Source organism: Stigmatopora nigra, chromosome 2 (assembly GCF_051989575.1).
Source record: "Stigmatopora nigra isolate UIUO_SnigA chromosome 2, RoL_Snig_1.1, whole genome shotgun sequence".
Taxonomy (NCBI): domain Eukaryota; kingdom Metazoa; phylum Chordata; class Actinopteri; order Syngnathiformes; family Syngnathidae; genus Stigmatopora; species Stigmatopora nigra.
Window position 1 is genome coordinate 1,887,920 of NC_135509.1, and position 22,003 is coordinate 1,909,922.

The following is a 22,003-nucleotide window of genomic DNA, read 5'->3' on the forward strand; positions in this document are numbered from 1 at the left end:
CAACTTTTTAGGTGTTTATTGAGCAGTGGTTGCAGAGATTAAGGCCGTAACAAGTGACAAAAAAAATCCATGTTTTTTTTACAGTACATGACAGGCTCAGTGCTTGGCCTTTTTAATTTTTTTAAAATTTCTTCTTCTTCTTCTCCATTTGCCGCAGAATAAATAACCGGAGGTAGAGAGAGAGAGAGAGAGATGGCATCGCAGGAGCGGATCACTTGTCCCGGGCGAGTATCGTGTAAGCAAGAGCCACCAGGGCGTCCTTCTCGGGCGAGGGGCGTAGACCGCCTATGTGGCGGACCGCCTCCTGGCAGTAGCGGTGGGCGAGGAACTTGGTTTGTTGCACCCCGTCACTCTGCCAAAAAACAACAACAATATTTTAGGAAAAATTTTGGGCCAGTGGGCCATATTGACTTTAAAAATACATTAACAAAGTGCATCTGTTAGCAGTACATATGAAACCCAAACAGAAAAAAGGACTCAAGTATTAACATACTTATCACTTATAATTAAAAAGTATAAAAGTATGAAGGAATGTATTAAGAAATATTAAAATGTCATTTATAAAAAGATAGAGCCTGTAAAACACGAAAAAGAGTGGACAGAAGTAATGCCACTGGCTTCCACAAGATGGCGACATCCGGCCGCAGTTTGCCTATCTGTTTGATCAATTAATCTTTTTTTTTCTCATTCACCTGTAGGACAAAGTTCCACGCTCGTTCCACGTCGCCTTTACGGCTGAAGCGTCTCATGATCATGACGTGGAGCTCCGGAAACTGCAAAGGTAAGCGGCCATTTTGGAGCAATTGTAACTTGAAAATACATACATGGTTCAGGGATGGCGTCCCACCTGCTGACAAGCTAACAAGACAGGTCCAGTGGCTAGTCCTAATTTGAGGTCGGCGGCCGCCGGTTTGCCCAGCTGTCTAGCGCCCGCCGTGAAGTCCAGGACGTCGTCCACCAGCTGCCATGACAAAAACGGATTGGACGCTGTTGACGTTTTTTCCCGAAGATGGGTGATGCGCTCACCTGAAAGGCGATGCCGACGTTCCTGCCATACTGGAAGGCCATTTCATGGACGTCTGGGTCTGCGCTGACCAAGAGGGAAACCTAGTGGTCGGAGAGGGGAGGTGAACGGGGACTTGAAGATGGAAATGGCAGCGCGACCCAACGTACATACTGCTTTGCAACTGTTAGCCATCAGGCTAGCCGTCTTCTTGAAGGTTTTATCCAAGTAATGCTTGAAGCGCTCATTTTCATTCTCCTTGGAGCCCAGCTGCATGAACTCGCCTCTCACCAGATCCTCCATGACCTGCGCCAACACTTTGACCACGGCGATGTCGCCCACCCGGGCCAGCGCCGCCGAGGCGGCCGATAAAATGAAGTCTCCTGCCAGGATGGCCTTGGTGGAAAAAGCCGGCCGGCTGGTCAAACACGGATTACCGCCGAATGTGGCCAGGAGGGGGAGCGCACCTTTTTTTCACCCCACAGGTCGTGGATGGTCCTCTTGCCCCGCCTCTCATCCGAACCGTCGATGACGTCATCATGGACCAGGCTGGCCGTGTGGATCATCTCGGAAATCATGGCTACGGCGCGCTGGCCGGGGAGTAGGTCGCTGAAAGACAAATGTGGTGAGTTGGATGTTTTGTTGACATTTTTATTTGTATTTTTTGTTATTATTATTTTACCCTCGCCGGTCGCTGTGAACGTTGAGGGCACGCGCCATCAGGACCACGATAGTGGGACGGATGGCTTTGCCTTTTCCGTCAAAGTAGTAATCGCATAGAGACTTGAGCTCCTTTTTGGATACAAATAGTTCCTGAGGCACAGAGCAGGGGGTGAAAGGTCAATTGGCGAGGGCAGTGTCACCCGAATAGAGGTCACGGCGAACGCCGTACCTTTTTAATGTCGTCGTACAAGCCGCTCAAGTCGTTATGGGCCAATGCGAAGGGATCTTTGGTTTGGACGTCGCTGTGCGTCTTTCTCCATCGTAACGCCTGCCTGTAGCAAGTAGTTATTACACACGAGAAAAATCCAACAAATATTGGTGGCGGCTGACCTCTGGTGTTGGAAAGGTGGAATTGCCTGAAAAGCAAAGATTTAGTGTTGGAAAATGATTAGATGTTATAAAATGGTCAGTAAAAAGTTAGAGACGTGTACTATTGTGGAATTATTTGTCCACTGTGATTTTCAGCTTTTAGTCAATGTCATTTAATATTTTTTTAAATTAAAATAACTATTGGCAGGGCGGAAGTGAAATATTTTGGTATTAAATGACCTTCTGTTGTCAAATTAGAGTTATGTGAGAGAGCATATGTTAGAATTTTTTTGTTTACAAAATTGTTTTTCACTAATTGACAGGAAAGCAGACAGTTCACGCACGGAGGTGACAACATGACCTTCCTTTCCTTCGCTCACCTCGTTTGCTCGCCGCGACTTCCAGGCCGTCGGCACCCCAAGCCCGGCGGATCCGGACACGGGCCGGATTCCTGAGAAGTCTCGCCGGCCTGCTTGTCCAGCTTTGGCAGCAGCACGGCCGACTGCCCACCTTTGGCATTGCCGCCACACCGGGGCCGCCATGATTGCCGTGGCTCGTCAAAGGGAGGGACGGAGGGAGGAGGCCGTGGAGGAGTAGCCCACGCAGGCGCAGTTTACCCACTTGAATTATTGACCGATCGCCATTTTATGACAGACATGCCACATAGCAAATGACTGACTTGGGCCCGTAAGGGGACACACAAAAGATGGCTGACAGTGACGAACTTCCGAAAAAACTCGACGTCATTGACAATCGACGGAAACCACGAGTGGAGCGACTACGAACGCCGGCAACACGTGGTCTTATTTTGCCGACGAAGACCGTTTTTAGGTCACAGATTAAGCATAATTTATAGAAAAAACAATCAACAAGTCGATCGGAGAGGAAGCCAAAAAAGGAAACAAGCGACCGAACTATAACAAAGTGGACTTTTTGTGACAAGTAGTCACTCGAGGTAACAAACGAAGGGACTTCTGTCCCATCCGCTATTGACTTTTAAACGTTTGGACGAGAGCTAGAATACGTTATTTGTCTACTGACGGTGTTGCCTATCCTAAAAAAAGATGAACGACGGACGTGCTATTTTGACATGAAATCTTATTCATTATATTTTGAAATGCCGATTTCAACAGCTGGTGTATTTCACTGAACCTAATACCTAGTACCAAACACGCCACCTAACTTGATTGCCCGATGAAATGAGTCCGATTTTGATTGTTCATTTGTCCTCACCAGGGTCGCAGAGGGTGCCTAAGCTATCCCAGCTGACTTCGGGACACGTTGACCCGGTGGCTTAGGAGACGGACAACCAGGAGGAAACAGGAGTACCTGGGGAAAACTAATGCAGACCTGGATTCGAACGTATAGTAAACAACCGTATAGTCGCAGCCGCTTACCAGGCCGCAGACGCGTTGCTTAGCTTACTTATTTATTAACATACTTACGTTTAAAGAAGATGAACGCTACCAACGAGGTGAGGGGTAACACTTGGGGGAGACGATTCTTTGTTTGCTGTATTGTTAAAGTAATGTTTTTCCTTTTCATTTCTTAGCCTTACCTGAATTGAACGGGACAACGCTTGACTCTCCACGTCTTTTTGAATGGAAACGAAGGATTGAAGTGGAACAAGTTCCGAGTCTACATCACATGTGAACAGGTAAAACTGATTCCTTTATTCATTTTTTGGGGGATGTTTAGGAACGAAACACACTTGGACTTACCCGATGACGCCGCCAAAGCCTGTACTGTAAGTACCCGACCAGACTTGACCCTACCGTACCTGACCAGACTTGACCCTACCGTACCTGACCCTACCGTACCTGACCCTACCGTACCCGACACTACCGTCCCCGACACTACCGTACCCGACCCTCCCGTCCCAGACACTACCGTCCCCGACACTACCGTCCCCGACACTACCGTCCCCGACACTACCGTCCCCGACACTACCGTACCCGACACTACCGTACCCGACACAACCGTACCCGACACTACCGTACCCGACACTACCGTACCCGACACTACCGTACCCGACACTACCGTACCCGACACTACCGTACCCGACACTACCGTACCCGACACTACCGTACCCGACACTACCGTACCCGACACTACCGTACCCGACACTACCGTACCCGACACTACCGTACCCGACACTACCGTACCCGACACTACCGTACCCGACACTACCGTACCCGACACTACCGTACCCGACACTACCGTACCCGACACTACCGTACCCGACACTACCGTACCCGACACTACCGTACCCGACACTACCGTACCCGACACTACCGTACCCGACACTACCGTACCCGACACTACCGTACCCGACACTACCGTACCCGACACTACCGTACCCGACACTACCGTACCCGACACTACCGTACCCGACACTACCGTACCCGACACTACCGTACCCGACACTACCGTACCCGACACTACCGTACCCGACACTACCGTACCCGACACTACCGTACCCGACACTACCGTACCCGACACTACCGTACCCGACACTACCGTACCCGACACTACCGTACCCGACACTACCGTACCCGACACTACCGTACCCGACACTACCGTACCCGACACTACCGTACCCGACACTACCGTACCCGACACTACCGTACCCGACACTACCGTACCCGACACTACCGTACCCGACACTACCGTACCCGACACTACCGTACCCGACACTACCGTACCCGACACTACCGTACCCGACACTACCGTACCCGACCCAACCGTACCCGACCCTACCGTACCCGACCCTACCGTACCCGACCCTACCGTACCCGACCCTACCGTACCCGACCCTACCGTACCCGACCCTACCGTACCCGACCCTACCGTACCCGACCCTACCGTACCCGACCCTACCGTACCCGACCCTACCGTACCCGACCCTACCGTACCCGACCCTACCGTACCCGACCCTACCGTACCCGACCCTACCGTACCCGACCCTACCGTACCCGACCCTACCGTACCCGACCCTACCGTACCCGACCCTACCGTACCCGACCCTACCGTACCCGACCCTACCGTACCCGACCCTACCGTACCCGACCCTACCGTACCCGACCCTACCGTACCCGACCCTACCGTACCCGACCCTACCGTACCCGACCCTACCGTACCCGACCCTACCGTACCCGACCCTACCGTACCCGACACTACCGTACCCGACCCTTCACGACCCTACCCTACACAACCCTACATGATCTTACCTGATCCTACCCGACCCTACCCGACCCTACATGACCCTACCGTACCCGACACTACTGTACCCGACCCGACCGTACCCGACCCGACCGTACCCGACCCTACCGTACCCGACCCTACCCTACCGTACCCGACCCTACCCTACCGTAACCGACCCTACCGTAACCGACCCTACCGTAACCGACCCTACCGTAACCGACCCTACCGTAACCGACCCTACCGTAACCGGCCCTACCGTAACCGGCCCTACCGTAACCGGCCCTACCGTACCCGGCCCTACCGTACCCGGCCCTACCGTACCCGACCGTACCCGACCCGACTGTACCTGACCGTACCCGGCCCGTCCGTACCGTCGGGGACCTTCCGGGTGCCGTCCGGGGGCCTTCCGGGTACCTTCTGGGGGTACTATACTATGTCGTTTTTGGCCATAAAAAGCCTTACTATACTATGTTGTTTTTTAACGAGAAAAAAACCTTACTATACCATGTCGTTTTTTAACGAAAAAAAAGCCTTACTATACTGTCGTTTTTGGTGATAAAAAGCCTTACTATACTATGTCGTTTTTAACGAAAAAAGCCTTACTATACTATGTCGTTTTTTAACGAAAAAAAGCCTTACTATACCATGTCGTTTTTGGTGATAAAAAGCCTTACTATACTATGTCGTTTTTTAACGAAAAAAAGCCTACTATACTATGTCGTTTTTTAACGAAAAAAAGCCTTACTATACTGTCGTTTTTAACGAAAAAAAAGCCTTACTATACTATGTCGTTTTTTTAAGGAAAAAAAGCGTTACTATACTGTCGTTTTTTAACGAAAAAAAGGCTTACTATACTATGTTGTTTTTGGTGATAAAAAGCCTTACTATACTATGTCGTTTTTTAACGAAAAAAAAGCCTTACTATACTATGTCGTTTTTGGTGATAAAAAGCCTTACTATACTATGTCGTTTTTGGTGATAAAAAGCCTTACTATACGATGTCGTTTTTAACGAAAAAAAGCCTTACTATATGTCGTTTTTGGTGATAAAAAGCCTTACTATACTATGTCGTTTTTTTAACGAAAAAAGCCTTACTATACTATGTCGTTTTTTTAACGAAAAAAAGCCTTACTATACTATGTCGTTTTTTAACGAAAAAAAGCCTTACTATACTATGTCGTTTTTTAACGAAAAAAAGCCTTACTATACTATGTCGTTTTTTAACGAAAAAAAGCCTTACTATACTATGTCGTTTTTTAACGAAAAAAAGCCTTACTATACTATGTCGTTTTTTAACGAAAAAAAGCCTTACTATACTATGTCGTTTTTGGTGATAGAAAGCCTTACTATACTATGTCGTTTTTGGTAATAAAAAGCCTTACTATACGATGTCGTTTTTTAACGAAAAAAAGCCTTACTATACTATGTCAGTTTTGGTGATAAAAAGCCTTACTATACTATGTCGTTTTTTAACGAAAAAAAGCCTGACTATACTATGTCGTTTTTTAACGAAAAAAAGCCTTACTATACTATGTCGTTTTTTAACAAAAAAAAGCCTGACTATACTATGTCGTTTTTTAACGAAAAAAAGCCTTACTATACCATGTTGTTTTTGGTGATAAAAAGCCTTACTATACTATGTCGTTTTTTCAAGAAAAAAAGCCTTACTATACTATGTCGTTTTTTCAAGAAAAAAAGCCTTACTATACTTTGTCGTTTTTAGGGAAAAAAAGCCTTCTATACAATGTCGTTTTTGGTAATAAAAAGCCTTACTATACTATGTAGTTTTTTCAAGAAAAAAAGCCTTACTATACTTAATCGGTTTTAGGGAAAAAAAAGCCTTCTATACAATGTCGTTTTTGGTAATAAAAAGCCTAACTATACTATGTCCTTTTTTAACGAAAAAAAGCCTTACTATACTATGTCGTTTTTTAACGAAAAAAAGCCTTACTATACTATGTCGTTTTTTAACGAAAAAAAGCCTTACTATACTATGTCGTTTTTTAACGAAAAAAAGCCTTACTATACTATGTCGTTTTTTAACGAAAAAAGCCTTACTATACTACGTTGTTTTTTAACGAAAAAAAGCCTTACTATACTATGTCGTTTTTGGTGATAAAAAGCCTTACTATACCATGTCGTTTTTTAACGAAAAAAAGCCTTACTATACTATGTCGTTTTTGGTGATAAAAAGCCTTTCTATACTATGTCGTTTTTTAACGAAAAAAAGCCTTACTATACTTTGTCGTTTTTGGTGATAAAAAGCCTTACTATACTATGTCGTTTTTTAACGAAAAAAAGCCTTACTATACTACGTCGTTTTTTAACGAAAAAAGCCTTACTATACTATGTCGTTTTTTGAGATAAAAAGCCTTACTATACTACGTCGTTTTTTAACGAAAAAAAAGCCTTACTATACTATGTCGTTTTTTGAGATAAAAAGCCTTACTATACTGTCGTTTTTTTGAGAAAAAAAGCCTTACTATACTGTCATTTTTTGAGAAAAAAATGCATACTATACTATGTCGTTTTTTGAGATAAAAAGCCTTACTATACTATGTCGTTTTTTGATATAAAAAGCCTTACTATACTATGTTGTTTTTTAACGAAATAAAGCCTTCCTATACTATGTCGTTTTTTGGTGATAAAAAGCCTTACTATACTATGTCGTTTTTTAACGAAAAAAAGCCTTACTATACTATGTCGTTTTTTCGTCAAAAAACGACATAGTATAGTATGGCTTTTTTCTTCAAAAAAACGACATACTATAGTAAGGCTTTTTTCATCAAAAAACGACATAGTATAGTATGGCTTTTTTCTTCAAAAAAACAACATAGTATAGTAAGGCTTTTTTCATCAAAAAACGACATAGTATAGTATGGCTTTTTTCTTCGAAAAAATGACATACTATAGTAAGGCTTTTTTCATCAAAAAACGACATAGTATAGTATGGCTTTTTTCTTCAAAAAAACGACATACTATAGTAAGGCTTTTTTCTTCAAAAAAATGACATACTATAGTAAGGCTTTTTTCATCAAAAAACGACATAGTATAGTATGGCTTTTTTCTTCAAAAAAACGACATACTATAGTAAGGCTTTTTTCATCAAAAAACGACATAGTATAGTATGGCTTTTTTCTTCAAAAAAACGACATACTATAGTAAGGCTTTTTTCATCAAAAAACGACATACTATAGTAAGGCTTTTTTCTTCAAAAAAACGACATACTATAGTAAGGCTTTTTTCATCAAAAAACGACATACTATAGTAAGGCTTTTTTCTTCAAAAAAACGACATACTATAGTAAGGCTTTTTTCATCAAAAAACGACATAGTATAGTATGGCTTTTTTCTTCAAAAAAACGACATACTATAGTAAGGCTTTTTTCATCAAAAAACGACATAGTATAGTATGGCTTTTTTCTTCAAAAAAACGACATACTATAATAAGGCTTTTTTCATCAAAAAACGACATAGTATAGTATGGCTTTTTTCTTCAAAAAAACGACATACTATAGTAAGGCTTTTTTCATCAAAAAACGACATAGTATAGTATGGCTTTTTTCTTCAAAAAAACGACATACTATAGTAAGGCTTTTTTCTTCAAAAAAAACGACATACTATAGCAAGGCTTTTTTCATCAAAAAACGACATAGTATAGTATGGCTTTTTTCCTTCAAAAAAACAACATAGTATAGTAAGGCTTTTTTCATCAAAAAACGACATATTATAGTATGGCTTTTTTCTTCAAAAAAACGACATACTATAATAAGGCTTTTTTCATCAAAAAACGACATAGTATAGTATGGCTTTTTTCTTCAAAAAAACGACATACTATAGTAAGGCTTTTTCATCAAAAAACGACATAGTATAGTAAGGCTTTTTTCATCAAAAAACGACATAGTATAGTATGGCTTTTTTCTTCAAAAAAAAACGACATACTATAGTAAGGCTTTTTTCTTCAAAAAAACGACATAGTATAGTATGGCTTTTTTCTTAAAAAAAACGACATACTATAGTAAGGCTTTTTTCACCAAAAAAAACGACATAGTATAGTATGGCTTTTTTCTTCAAAAAACGACATACTATAGTAAGGCTTTTTTCATCAAAAAATGACATAGTATAGTAAGGCTTTTTTCTTCAAAAAAATGACATACTATAGTAAGGCTTTTTTCATCAAAAAACGACATAGTATAGTATGGCTTTTTTTTTCAAAAAAACGACATAGTATAGTAAGCCTTTTTTCATCAAAAAACGACATAGTATAGTAAGGCTTTTTTCTTCAAAAAAACGACATACTATAGTAAGGCTTTTTTCATCAAAAAACGACATAGTATAGTATGGCTTTTTTCTTCAAAAAAACGACATACTATAGTAAGGCTTTTTTCTTCAAAAAAACCACATACTATAGTAAGGCTTTTTTCTTCAAAAAAAACGACATACTATAGTAAGGCTTTTTTCTTCAAAAAAACGACATACTATAGTAAGGCTTTTTTCATCAAAAAAGGACATAGTATAGTATGGCTTTTTTCTTCAAAAAAACGACATACTATAGTAAGGCTTTTTTTCTTCAAAAAAATGACATACTATAGTAAGGCTTTTTTCATCAAAAAACGACATAGTATAGTATGGGTTTTTTCTTCAAAAAAACGACATAGTATAGTAAGGCTTTTTTCATCAAAAAACGACATAGTATAGTATGGCTTTTTTCTTCGAAAAAATGACATACTATAGTAAGGCTTTTTTCATCAAAAAACGACATAGTATAGTATGGCTTTTTTCTTCAAAAAAACGACATACTATAGTAAGGCTTTTTTCTTCAAAAAAACGACATACTATAGTAAGGCTTTTTTCATCAAAAAACGACATAGTATAGTATGGCTTTTTTCTTCAAAAAAACGACATACTATAGTAAGGCTTTTTTCATCAAAAAACGACATAGTATAGTATGGCTTTTTTCTTCAAAAAAACGACATACTATAATAAGGCTTTTTTCATCAAAAAACGACATAGTATAGTATGGCTTTTTTCTTCAAAAAAAACGACATACTATAGTAAGGCTTTTTTCATCAAAAAACGACATAGTATAGTATGGCTTTTTTCTTCTAAAAAACGACATACTATAGTAAGGCTTTTTTCTTCAAAAAAACGACATACTATAGTAAGGCTTTTTTCATCAAAAAACGACATAGTATAGTAAGGCTTTTTTCTTCAAAAAAACGACATACTATAGTAAGGCTTTTTTCATCAAAAAACGACATAGTATAGTATGGCTTTTTTCTTCAAAAAAACGACATACTATAGTAAGGCTTTTTTCATCAAAAAACGACATAGTATAGTATGGCTTTTTTCTTCAAAAAAACGACATACTATAGTAAGGCTTTTTTCATCAAAAAACGACATACTATAGTAAGGCTTTTTTCTTCAAAAAAACGACATACTATAGTAAGGCTTTTTTCATCAAAAAACGACATAGTATAGTATGGCTTTTTTCCTTCAAAAAAACAACATAGTATAGTAAGGCTTTTTTCATCAAAAAACGACATAGTATAGTATGGCTTTTTTCTTCAAAAAAACGACATACTATAGTAAGGCTTTTTTCATCAAAAAACGACATACTATAGTAAGGCTTTTTTCTTCAAAAAAAACGACATACTATAGTAAGGCTTTTTTCATCAAAAAACGACATAGTATAGTATGGCTTTTTTCCTTCAAAAAAACAACATAGTATAGTAAGGCTTTTTTCATCAAAAAACGACATAGTATAGTATGGCTTTTTTCCTTCAAAAAAACAACATAGTATAGTAAGGCTTTTTTCATCAAAAAACGACATAGTATAGTATGGCTTTTTTCTTCAAAAAAACGACATACTATAATAAGGCTTTTTTCATCAAAAAACGACATAGTATAGTATGGCTTTTTTCTTCAAAAAAACGACATACTATAGTAAGGCTTTTTCATCAAAAAACCACATACTATAGTAAGGCTTTTTTCTTCAAAAAACGACATAGTATAGTAAGGCTTTTTTCATCAAAAAACGACATAGTATAGTAGCTTTTTTCTTCAAAAAAAACGACATACTATAGTAAGGCTTTTTTCATCAAAAAACGACATAGTATAGTATGGCTTTTTTCTTCAAAAAAACGACATACTATAGTAAGGCTTTTTTCTTCAAAAAAAACGACATACTATAGCAAGGCTTTTTTCATCAAAAAACGACATAGTATAGTATGGCTTTTTTCCTTCAAAAAAACAACATAGTATAGTAAGGCTTTTTTCATCAAAAAACGACATATTATAGTATGGCTTTTTTCTTCAAAAAAACGACATACTATAATAAGGCTTTTTTCATCAAAAAACGACATAGTATAGTATGGCTTTTTTCTTCAAAAAAACGACATACTATAGTAAGGCTTTTTCATCAAAAAACGACATACTATAGTAAGGCTTTTTTCTTCAAAAAACGACATAGTATAGTAAGGCTTTTTTCATCAAAAAACGACATAGTATAGTATGGCTTTTTTCTTCAAAAAAAAACGACATACTATAGTAAGGCTTTTTTCTTCAAAAAAACGACACAGTATAGTATGGCTTTTTTCTTAAAAAAAACGACATACTATAGTAAGGCTTTTTTCACCAAAAAAAACGACATAGTATAGTATGGCTTTTTTCTTCAAAAAACGACATACTATAGTAAGGCTTTTTTCATCAAAAAATGACATAGTATAGTAAGGCTTTTTTCTTCAAAAAAATGACATACTATAGTAAGGCTTTTTTCATCAAAAAACGACATAGTATAGTATGGCTTTTTTCTTCAAAAAAACGACATACTATAGTAAGGCTTTTTTCATCAAAAAACGACATAGTATAGTATGGCTTTTTTCTTCAAAAAAACAACATAGTATAGTAAGCCTTTTTTCATCAAAAAACGACATAGTATAGTAAGGCTTTTTTCTTCAAAAAAACGACATACTATAGTAAGGCTTTTTTCATCAAAAAACGACATAGTATAGTATGGCTTTTTTCTTCAAAAAAACGACATACTATAGTAAGGCTTTTTTCTTCAAAAAAACGACATACTATAGTAAGGCTTTTTTCTTCAAAAAAAACGACATACTATAGTAAGGCTTTTTTCTTCAAAAAAACGACATACTATAGTAAGGCTTTTTTCATCAAAAAAGGACATAGTATAGTATGGCTTTTTTCTTCAAAAAAACGACATACTATAGTAAGGCTTTTTTTCTTCAAAAAAATGACATACTATAGTAAGGCTTTTTTCATCAAAAAACGACATAGTATAGTATGGGTTTTTTCTTCAAAAAAACGACATAGTATAGTAAGGCTTTTTTCATCAAAAAACGACATAGTATAGTATGGCTTTTTTCTTCGAAAAAATGACATACTATAGTAAGGCTTTTTTCATCAAAAAACGACATAGTATAGTATGGCTTTTTTCTTCAAAAAAACGACATACTATAGTAAGGCTTTTTTCTTCAAAAAAACGACATACTATAGTAAGGCTTTTTTCATCAAAAAACGACATAGTATAGTATGGCTTTTTTCTTCAAAAAAACGACATACTATAGTAAGGCTTTTTTCATCAAAAAACGACATAGTATAGTATGGCTTTTTTCTTCAAAAAAACGACATACTATAATAAGGCTTTTTTCATCAAAAAACGACATAGTATAGTATGGCTTTTTTCTTCAAAAAAAACGACATACTATAGTAAGGCTTTTTTCATCAAAAAACGACATAGTATAGTATGGCTTTTTTCTTCTAAAAAACGACATACTATAGTAAGGCTTTTTTCTTCAAAAAAACGACATACTATAGTAAGGCTTTTTTCATCAAAAAACGACATAGTATAGTAAGGCTTTTTTCTTCAAAAAAACGACATACTATAGTAAGGCTTTTTTCATCAAAAAACGACATAGTATAGTAAGGCTTTTTTTCTTCAAAAAATGACATACTATAGTAAGGCTTTTTTCATCAAAAAACGACATAGTATAGTATGGGTTTTTTCTTCAAAAAAACGACATACTATAGTAAGGCTTTTTTCCTTTAAAAAAACAACATAGTATAGTATGGCTTTTTTCTTCAAAAAAACGACATACTATAGTAAGGCTTTTTTCATCAAAAAACGACATAGTATAGTATGGCTTTTTTCTTCAAAAAAAACAACATAGTATAGTAAGGCTTTTTTCATCAAAAAACGACATAGTATAGTATGGCTTTTTTCTTCAAAAAAACGACATACTATAGTAAGGCTTTTTTCATCAAAAAACGACATAGTATAGTATGGCTTTTTTCTTCAAAAAACGACATACTATAGTAAGGCTTTTTTCATCAAAAAACGACATAGTATAGTATGGCTTTTTTTTCAAAAAAACGACATACTATAGTAAGGCTTTTTTCATCAAAAAACGACATAGTATAGTATGGCTTTTTTCTTCAAAAAAACGACATACTATAGTAAGGCTTTTTTCATCAAAAAACGACATAGTATAGTATGGCTTTTTTCTTAAAAAAAACGACATACTATAGTAAGGCTTTTTTCTTCAAAAAAACGACATACTATAGTAAGGCTTTTTTCATCAAAAAACGACATAGTATAGTAAGGCTTTTTTCATCAAAAAACGACATAGTATAGTATGGCTTTTTTCTTAAAAAAACGACATACTATAGTAAGGCTTTTTTCATCAAAAAACGACATAGTATAGTAAGGCTTTTTTTCTTCAAAAAAATGACATACTATAGTAAGGCTTTTTTCATCAAAAAACGACATAGTATAGTATGGCTTTTTTCTTCAAAAAAACAACATAGTATAGTAAGGCTTTTTTCATCAAAAAACGACATAGTATAGTATGGCTTTTTTCTTAAAAAAAACGACATACTATAGTCAGGCTTTTTTCATCAAAAAACGACAGTATAGTAAGGCTTTTTTCTTAAAAAAAACGACATACTATAGTAAGGCTTTTTTCATCAAAAAACGACATAGTATAGTATGGCTTTTTTCTTCAAAAAACGACATACTATAGTAAGGCTTTTTTCATCAAAAAACGACATAGTATAGTATGGCTTTTTTTTCAAAAAAACGACATACTATAGTAAGGCTTTTTTCATCAAAAAACGACATACTATAGTAAGGCTTTTTTCTTCAAAAAAACGACATACTATAGTAAGGCTTTTTTCATCAAAAAACGACATAGTATAGTATGGCTTTTTTCTTCAAAAAAACGACATACTATAGTAAGGCTTTTTTCATCAAAAAACGACATAGTATAGTATGGCTTTTTTCTTAAAAAAAACGACATACTATAGTAAGGCTTTTTTCTTCAAAAAAACGACATACTATAGTAAGGCTTTTTTCATCAAAAAACGACATAGTATAGTAAGGCTTTTTTCATCAAAAAACGACATAGTATAGTATGGCTTTTTTCTTCAAAAAACGACATACTATAGCAAGGCTTTTTTCATCAAAAAACGACATAGTATAGTATGGCTTTTTTCCTTCAAAAAAACAACATAGTATAGTAAGGCTTTTTTCATCAAAAAACGACATATTATAGTATGGCTTTTTTCTTCAAAAAAACGACATACTATAATAAGGCTTTTTTCATCAAAAAACGACATAGTATAGTATGGCTTTTTTCTTCAAAAAAACGACATACTATAGTAAGGCTTTTTCATCAAAAAACGACATACTATAGTAAGGCTTTTTTCTTCAAAAAACGACATAGTATAGTAAGGCTTTTTTCATCAAAAAACGACATAGTATAGTATGGCTTTTTTCTTCAAAAAAAAACGACATACTATAGTAAGGCTTTTTTCTTCAAAAAAACGACACAGTATAGTATGGCTTTTTTCTTAAAAAAAACGACATGCTATAGTAAGGCTTTTTTCACCAAAAAAAACGACATAGTATAGTATGGCTTTTTTCTTCAAAAAACGACATACTATAGTAAGGCTTTTTTCATCAAAAAATGACATAGTATAGTAAGGCTTTTTTCTTCAAAAAAATGACATACTATAGTAAGGCTTTTTTCATCAAAAAACGACATAGTATAGTATGGCTTTTTTTTTCAAAAAAACGACATACTATAGTAAGGCTTTTTTCATCAAAAAACGACATAGTATAGTATGGCTTTTTTCTTCAAAAAAACAACATAGTATAGTAAGCCTTTTTTCATCAAAAAACGACATAGTATAGTAAGGCTTTTTTCTTCAAAAAAACGACATACTATAGTAAGGCTTTTTTCATCAAAAAACGACATAGTATAGTATGGCTTTTTTCTTCAAAAAAACGACATACTATAGTAAGGCTTTTTTCTTCAAAAAAACGACATACTATAGTAAGGCTTTTTTCTTCAAAAAAAACGACATACTATAGTAAGGCTTTTTTCTTCAAAAAAACGACATACTATAGTAAGGCTTTTTTCATCAAAAAAGGACATAGTATAGTATGGCTTTTTTCTTCAAAAAAACGACATACTATAGTAAGGCTTTTTTTCTTCAAAAAAATGACATACTATAGTAAGGCTTTTTTCATCAAAAAACGACATAGTATAGTATGGGTTTTTTCTTCAAAAAAACGACATAGTATAGTAAGGCTTTTTTCATCAAAAAACGACATAGTATAGTATGGCTTTTTTCTTCGAAAAAATGACATACTATAGTAAGGCTTTTTTCATCAAAAAACGACATAGTATAGTATGGCTTTTTTCTTCAAAAAAACGACATACTATAGTAAGGCTTTTTTCTTCAAAAAAACGACATACTATAGTAAGGCTTTTTTCATCAAAAAACGACATAGTATAGTATGGCTTTTTTCTTCAAAAAAACGACATACTATAGTAAGGCTTTTTTCATCAAAAAACGACATAGTATAGTATGGCTTTTTTCTTCAAAAAAACGACATACTATAATAAGGCTTTTTTCATCAAAAAACGACATAGTATAGTATGGCTTTTTTCTTCAAAAAAAACGACATACTATAGTAAGGCTTTTTTCATCAAAAAACGACATAGTATAGTATGGCTTTTTTCTTCTAAAAAACGACATACTATAGTAAGGCTTTTTTCTTCAAAAAAAACGACATACTATAGTAAGGCTTTTTTCATCAAAAAACGACATAGTATAGTAAGGCTTTTTTCTTCAAAAAAACGACATACTATAGTAAGGCTTTTTTCATCAAAAAACGACATAGTATAGTATGGCTTTTTTCTTCAAAAAAACGACATACTATAGTAAGGCTTTTTTCATCAAAAAACGACATAGTATAGTATGGCTTTTTTCTTCAAAAAAACGACATACTATAGTAAGGCTTTTTTCATCAAAAAACGACATACTATAGTAAGGCTTTTTTCTTCAAAAAAACGACATACTATAGTAAGGCTTTTTTCATCAAAAAACGACATAGTATAGTATGGCTTTTTTCCTTCAAAAAAACAACATAGTATAGTAAGGCTTTTTTCATCAAAAAACGACATAGTATAGTATGGCTTTTTTCTTCAAAAAAACGACATACTATAGTAAGGCTTTTTTCATCAAAAAACGACATACTATAGTAAGGCTTTTTTCTTCAAAAAAACGACATACTATAGTAAGGCTTTTTTCATCAAAAAACGACATAGTATAGTATGGCTTTTTTCCTTCAAAAAAACGACATAGTATAGTAAGGCTTTTTTCATCAAAAAACGACATAGTATAGTATGGCTTTTTTCCTTCAAAAAAACAACATAGTATAGTAAGGCTTTTTTCATCAAAAAACGACATAGTATAGTATGGCTTTTTTCTTCAAAAAAACGACATACTATAATAAGGCTTTTTTCATCAAAAAACGACATAGTATAGTATGGCTTTTTTCTTCAAAAAAACGACATACTATAGTAAGGCTTTTTCATCAAAAAACGACATACTATAGTAAGGCTTTTTTCTTCAAAAAACGACATAGTATAGTAAGGCTTTTTTCATCAAAAAACGACATAGTATAGTAGCTTTTTTCTTCAAAAAAACGACATACTATAGTAAGGCTTTTTTCTTCAAAAAAACGACATAGTATAGTATGGCTTTTTTCTTAAAAAAAAACGACATACTATAGTAAGGCTTTTTTCACCAAAAAAAACAACATAGTATAGTATGGCTTTTTTCTTCAAAAAACGACATACTATAGTAAGGCTTTTTTCTTCAAAAAAACAACATAGTATAGTAAAGCTTTTTTCATCAAAAAACGACATAGTATAGTATGGCTTTTTTCTTAAAAAAAATGACATACTATAGTAAGGCTTTTTTCTTCAAAAAAACGACATACTATAGTAAGGCTTTTTTCATCAAAAAACGACATAGTATAGTATGGCTTTTTTCATCAAAAAACGACATAGTATAGTATGGCTTTTTTCTTAAAAAAACGACATACTATAGTAAGGCTTTTTTCATCAAAAAACGACAGTATAGTAAGGCTTTTTTCTTCAAAAAAATGACATACTATAGTAAGGCTTTTTTCATCAAAAAACGACATAGTATAGTATGGCTTTTTTCTTCAAAAAAATGACATACTATAGTAAGGCTTTTTTCATCAAAAAACAACATAGTATAGTATGGCTTTTTTCTTCAAAAAAACAACATAGTATAGTACGGCTTTTTTCATCAAAAAACGACATAGTATAGTATGGCTTTTTTCTTCAAAAAAACGACATACTATAGTAAGGCTTTTTTCTTCAAAAAAACAACATACTATAGTAAGGCTTTTTTCATCAAAAAACGACATAGTATAGTAAGGCTTTTTTTCTTCAAAAAATGACATACTATAGTAAGGCTTTTTTCATCAAAAAACGACATAGTATAGTATGGGTTTTTTCTTCAAAAAAACGACATACTATAGTAAGGCTTTTTTCCTTTAAAAAAACAACATAGTATAGTATGGCTTTTTTCTTCAAAAAAACGACATACTATAGTAAGGCTTTTTTCATCAAAAAACGACATAGTATAGTATGGCTTTTTTCTTCAAAAAAAACAACATAGTATAGTAAGGCTTTTTTCATCAAAAAACGACATAGTATAGTATGGCTTTTTTCTTCAAAAAAACGACATACTATAGTAAGGCTTTTTTCATCAAAAAACGACATAGTATAGTATGGCTTTTTTCTTCAAAAAACGACATACTATAGTAAGGCTTTTTTCATCAAAAAACGACATAGTATAGTATGGCTTTTTTTTCAAAAAAACGACATACTATAGTAAGGCTTTTTTCATCAAAAAACGACATAGTATAGTATGGCTTTTTTCTTCAAAAAAACGACATACTATAGTAAGGCTTTTTTCATCAAAAAACGACATAGTATAGTATGGCTTTTTTCTTAAAAAAAACGACATACTATAGTAAGGCTTTTTTCTTCAAAAAAACGACATACTATAGTAAGGCTTTTTTCATCAAAAAACGACATAGTATAGTAAGGCTTTTTTCATCAAAAAACGACATAGTATAGTATGGCTTTTTTCTTAAAAAAACGACATACTATAGTAAGGCTTTTTTCATCAAAAAACGACATAGTATAGTAAGGCTTTTTTTCTTCAAAAAAATGACATACTATAGTAAGGCTTTTTTCATCAAAAAACGACATAGTATAGTATGGCTTTTTTCTTCAAAAAAACAACATAGTATAGTAAGGCTTTTTTCATCAAAAAACGACATAGTATAGTATGGCTTTTTTCTTAAAAAAAACGACATACTATAGTCAGGCTTTTTTCATCAAAAAACGACATAGTATAGTAAGGCTTTTTTCTTAAAAAAAACGACATACTATAGTAAGGCTTTTTTCATCAAAAAACGACATAGTATAGTATGGCTTTTTTCTTCAAAAAACGACATACTATAGTAAGGCTTTTTTCATCAAAAAACGACATAGTATAGTATGGCTTTTTTTTCAAAAAAACGACATACTATAGTAAGGCTTTTTTCATCAAAAAACGACATACTATAGTAAGGCTTTTTTCTTCAAAAAAACGACATACTATAGTAAGGCTTTTTTCATCAAAAAACGACATAGTATAGTATGGCTTTTTTCTTCAAAAAAACGACATACTATAGTAAGGCTTTTTTCATCAAAAAACGACATAGTATAGTATGGCTTTTTTCTTAAAAAAAACGACATACTATAGTAAGGCTTTTTTCTTCAAAAAAACGACATACTATAGTAAGGCTTTTTTCATCAAAAAACGACATAGTATAGTAAGGCTTTTTTCATCAAAAAACGACATAGTATAGTATGGCTTTTTTCTTCAAAAAACGACATACTATAGTAAGGCTTTTTTCATCAAAAAACGACATAGTATAGTATGGCTTTTTTCTTCAAAAAAACGACATACTATAGTAAGGCTTTTTTCATCAAAAAACGACATAGTATAGTATTGCTTTTTTCTTAAAAAAAACGACATACTATAGTAAGGCTTTTTTCTTCAAAAAAACGACATACTATAGTAAGGCTTTTTTCATCAAAAAACGACATAGTATAGTATGGCTTTTTCCATCAAAAAACGACATAGTATAGTATGGCTTTTTTCTTAAAAAAACGACATACTATAGTAAGGCTTTTTTCTTTAAAAAAATGACATACTATAGTAAGGCTTTTTTCCTTTAAAAAAACGACATAGTATAGTATGGCTTTTTTCATCAAAAAACGACATAGTATAGTATGGCTTTTTTCTTCAAAAAAACAACATAGTATAGTAAGGCTTTTTTCATCAAAAAACGACATAGTATAGTATGGCTTTTTTCTTCAAAAAAACGACACTATAGTAAGCCTTTTTTCATCAAAAAACGACATAGTATAGAATGGCTTTTTTCTTCAAAAAAACGACATACTATAGTAAGGCTTTTTTCATCAAAAAATGACATGGTATAGTATGGCTTTTTTCTTCAAAAAAAACGACATACTATAGTAAGGCTTTTTTCATCAAAAAACGACATAGTATAGTATGTCTTTTTTCTTCAAAAAAACGACATACTATAGTAAGGCTTTTTTCATCAAAAAACGACATAGTATAGTATGTCTTTTTTCTTCAAAAAAACGACATACTATAGTAAGGCTTTTTTCATCAAAAAACTACATACTATAGTAAGGCTTTTTTTCATCAAAAAACGACATACTATAGTAAGGCTTTTTTCATCAAAAAACGACATAGTATAGTAAGGCTTTTTTCTGAAAAAAAACGACATAGTATAGTAAGGCTTTTTTCTGAAAAAAACGACATAGTATAGTAACGCTTTTTTCATCAAAAAACGACATAGTATAGTATGGCTTTTTTCTTCAAAAAAACGACATACTATAGTAAGGCTTTTTTCATCAAAAAACTACATACTATAGTAAGGCTTTTTTTCATCAAAAAACGACATACTATAGTAAGGCTTTTTTCATCAAAAAACGACATAGTATAGTAAGGCTTTTTTCTGAAAAAAACGACATAGTATAGTAACGCTTTTTTCATCAAAAAACGACATAGTATAGTATGGCTTTTTTCTTCAAAAAAAACAACATACTATAGTAAGGCTTTTTTCATCAAAAAATGACATAGTATAGTAAGGCTTTTTTCTGAAAAAAAACGACATAGTATAGTAAGGCTTTTTCATAGTATAGTTAGGTGATTTTCTTTTTGAATAGAAAATTGTTCATTCATATTCCATATTGCGCATCTTTGCTTGAGGGTAAAGTGGTGCAGAGGTTAACTCTCCCGTCTCCCATGTGGGCAGCCTGGGTTTGAATCCCAGTCAGGAAACATTTTCACTTAGTTGTTTCTGTGGACTTTCTGTCAAAACACTTAAATGATTACAAAGGAAACTGTGGTCACTTGGTGGCATAGTGGGTAACTCACCTGTCTCTCGTCGGGGAGACCTGGGTTCGAATCCCGGTTGTGTCTTTTTCACCTTAGTTGTTTCTGTGGACTTCTTTTCAAGAAACTCAAATGATTCCAAAGAAAAGTGGAGTCACTTGGCTGGCGCAGAGGTTAGATCACTGGACTCCCGTCTGGGAGACCTGGGTTCGATTTCCGGGTGAGACTCTTTTTCACTTAGTTGTTTCTGTGGACAACTTCTAAAGAAACTAAAATGATTACAATGAGAACTGGTGTCACTTGGTGGGGTAGTGGTTAACTCACCTGTCTCCTGTCTGGGAGACATGGGTTCGATTCCAGGTCGTGACACTTTTTCACTTAGTTGTTTCTGTGGACATGTACTCAACAAAACTCAAATGATTACAAATAAAAGTGTAGTCACCTGGATGGCGCAGAGGTTAGATCACAGGACTCCCGTCTGGGAGACCTTGGTTCGATTCCCGGTTGAGACACTTTTTCACTTAGTTGTTTCTGTGGACATGTACTCAACAAAACTCAAATGATTACAAATAAAAGTGTAGTCACTTGGTTGGCGCAGAGGTTAGTTCACAGGACTCCCGTCTGGGAGACCTGAGTTTGATTCCCACTGTCGTCCTTTGGCTGATCGGGACACCATGTGGTCTGGAAAATGGAACAAGAAGAAAAAAAAAAGAAAAACTTTTTAATTTATATTAAACACTTAGTCATACTTTTCAGCAAAAGGTTGTATTCCGAACTGCCTTCGGCAGTTCGGAAGACACTTGAAGGGACCTGTATGTGCGAAAGGCGTTCTCGGGTCGGCCTTCGGCCGACCCTCGACCGCTTGCTTGGTCAGTGAACCGCCGACACCGGGAAGCGAACTCACGTTCTCTCGGTGCAAAGGCGAGTGTGCAACCCA

General features: G+C 35.1%; 1 protein-coding gene and 3 long non-coding RNA genes across 4 annotated transcripts in view; 1 reads left to right on the forward strand and 3 right to left on the reverse strand.

Moving 5' to 3' along the window:
• On the reverse strand, window positions 1–2,741 carry LOC144186358 (all trans-polyprenyl-diphosphate synthase PDSS1-like). The gene is made up of 10 exons (XM_077710544.1): window positions 2,416–2,741; window positions 2,057–2,082; window positions 1,896–1,998; window positions 1,686–1,816; window positions 1,471–1,612; window positions 1,178–1,399; window positions 1,027–1,107; window positions 848–961; window positions 693–773; window positions 1–352 (listed from the first exon to the last, which is right to left on the reverse strand). Exons 1-10 carry the CDS (start codon window positions 2,575–2,577, stop codon window positions 212–214), a joined length of 1,203 nt encoding a protein of 400 aa, XP_077566670.1. The 5' UTR covers window positions 2,578–2,741; the 3' UTR covers window positions 1–211.
• LOC144186374 (uncharacterized) overlaps window positions 1,444–22,003 on the forward strand; it is a 27,918-nt gene continuing 7,358 nt past the window's right edge. The window contains exons 1-4 of the long non-coding RNA XR_013324821.1: window positions 1,444–1,628; window positions 2,359–2,990; window positions 3,272–3,509; window positions 3,588–3,692. This is a non-coding gene — a long non-coding RNA (uncharacterized LOC144186374). The remainder of the gene's footprint in view (window positions 1,629–2,358; window positions 2,991–3,271; window positions 3,510–3,587; window positions 3,693–22,003) is intronic.
• On the reverse strand, window positions 20,773–21,470 carry LOC144192002 (uncharacterized). The gene is made up of 3 exons (XR_013325024.1): window positions 21,391–21,470; window positions 21,109–21,326; window positions 20,773–21,042 (listed from the first exon to the last, which is right to left on the reverse strand). It is a non-coding gene; the product is annotated as an uncharacterized LOC144192002 (long non-coding RNA).
• The window catches only part of LOC144186387 (uncharacterized), a 1,141-nt gene continuing 644 nt past the window's right edge, over window positions 21,507–22,003 (reverse strand). The window contains exon 3 of the long non-coding RNA XR_013324822.1: window positions 21,507–21,747. This is a non-coding gene — a long non-coding RNA (uncharacterized LOC144186387). The remainder of the gene's footprint in view (window positions 21,748–22,003) is intronic.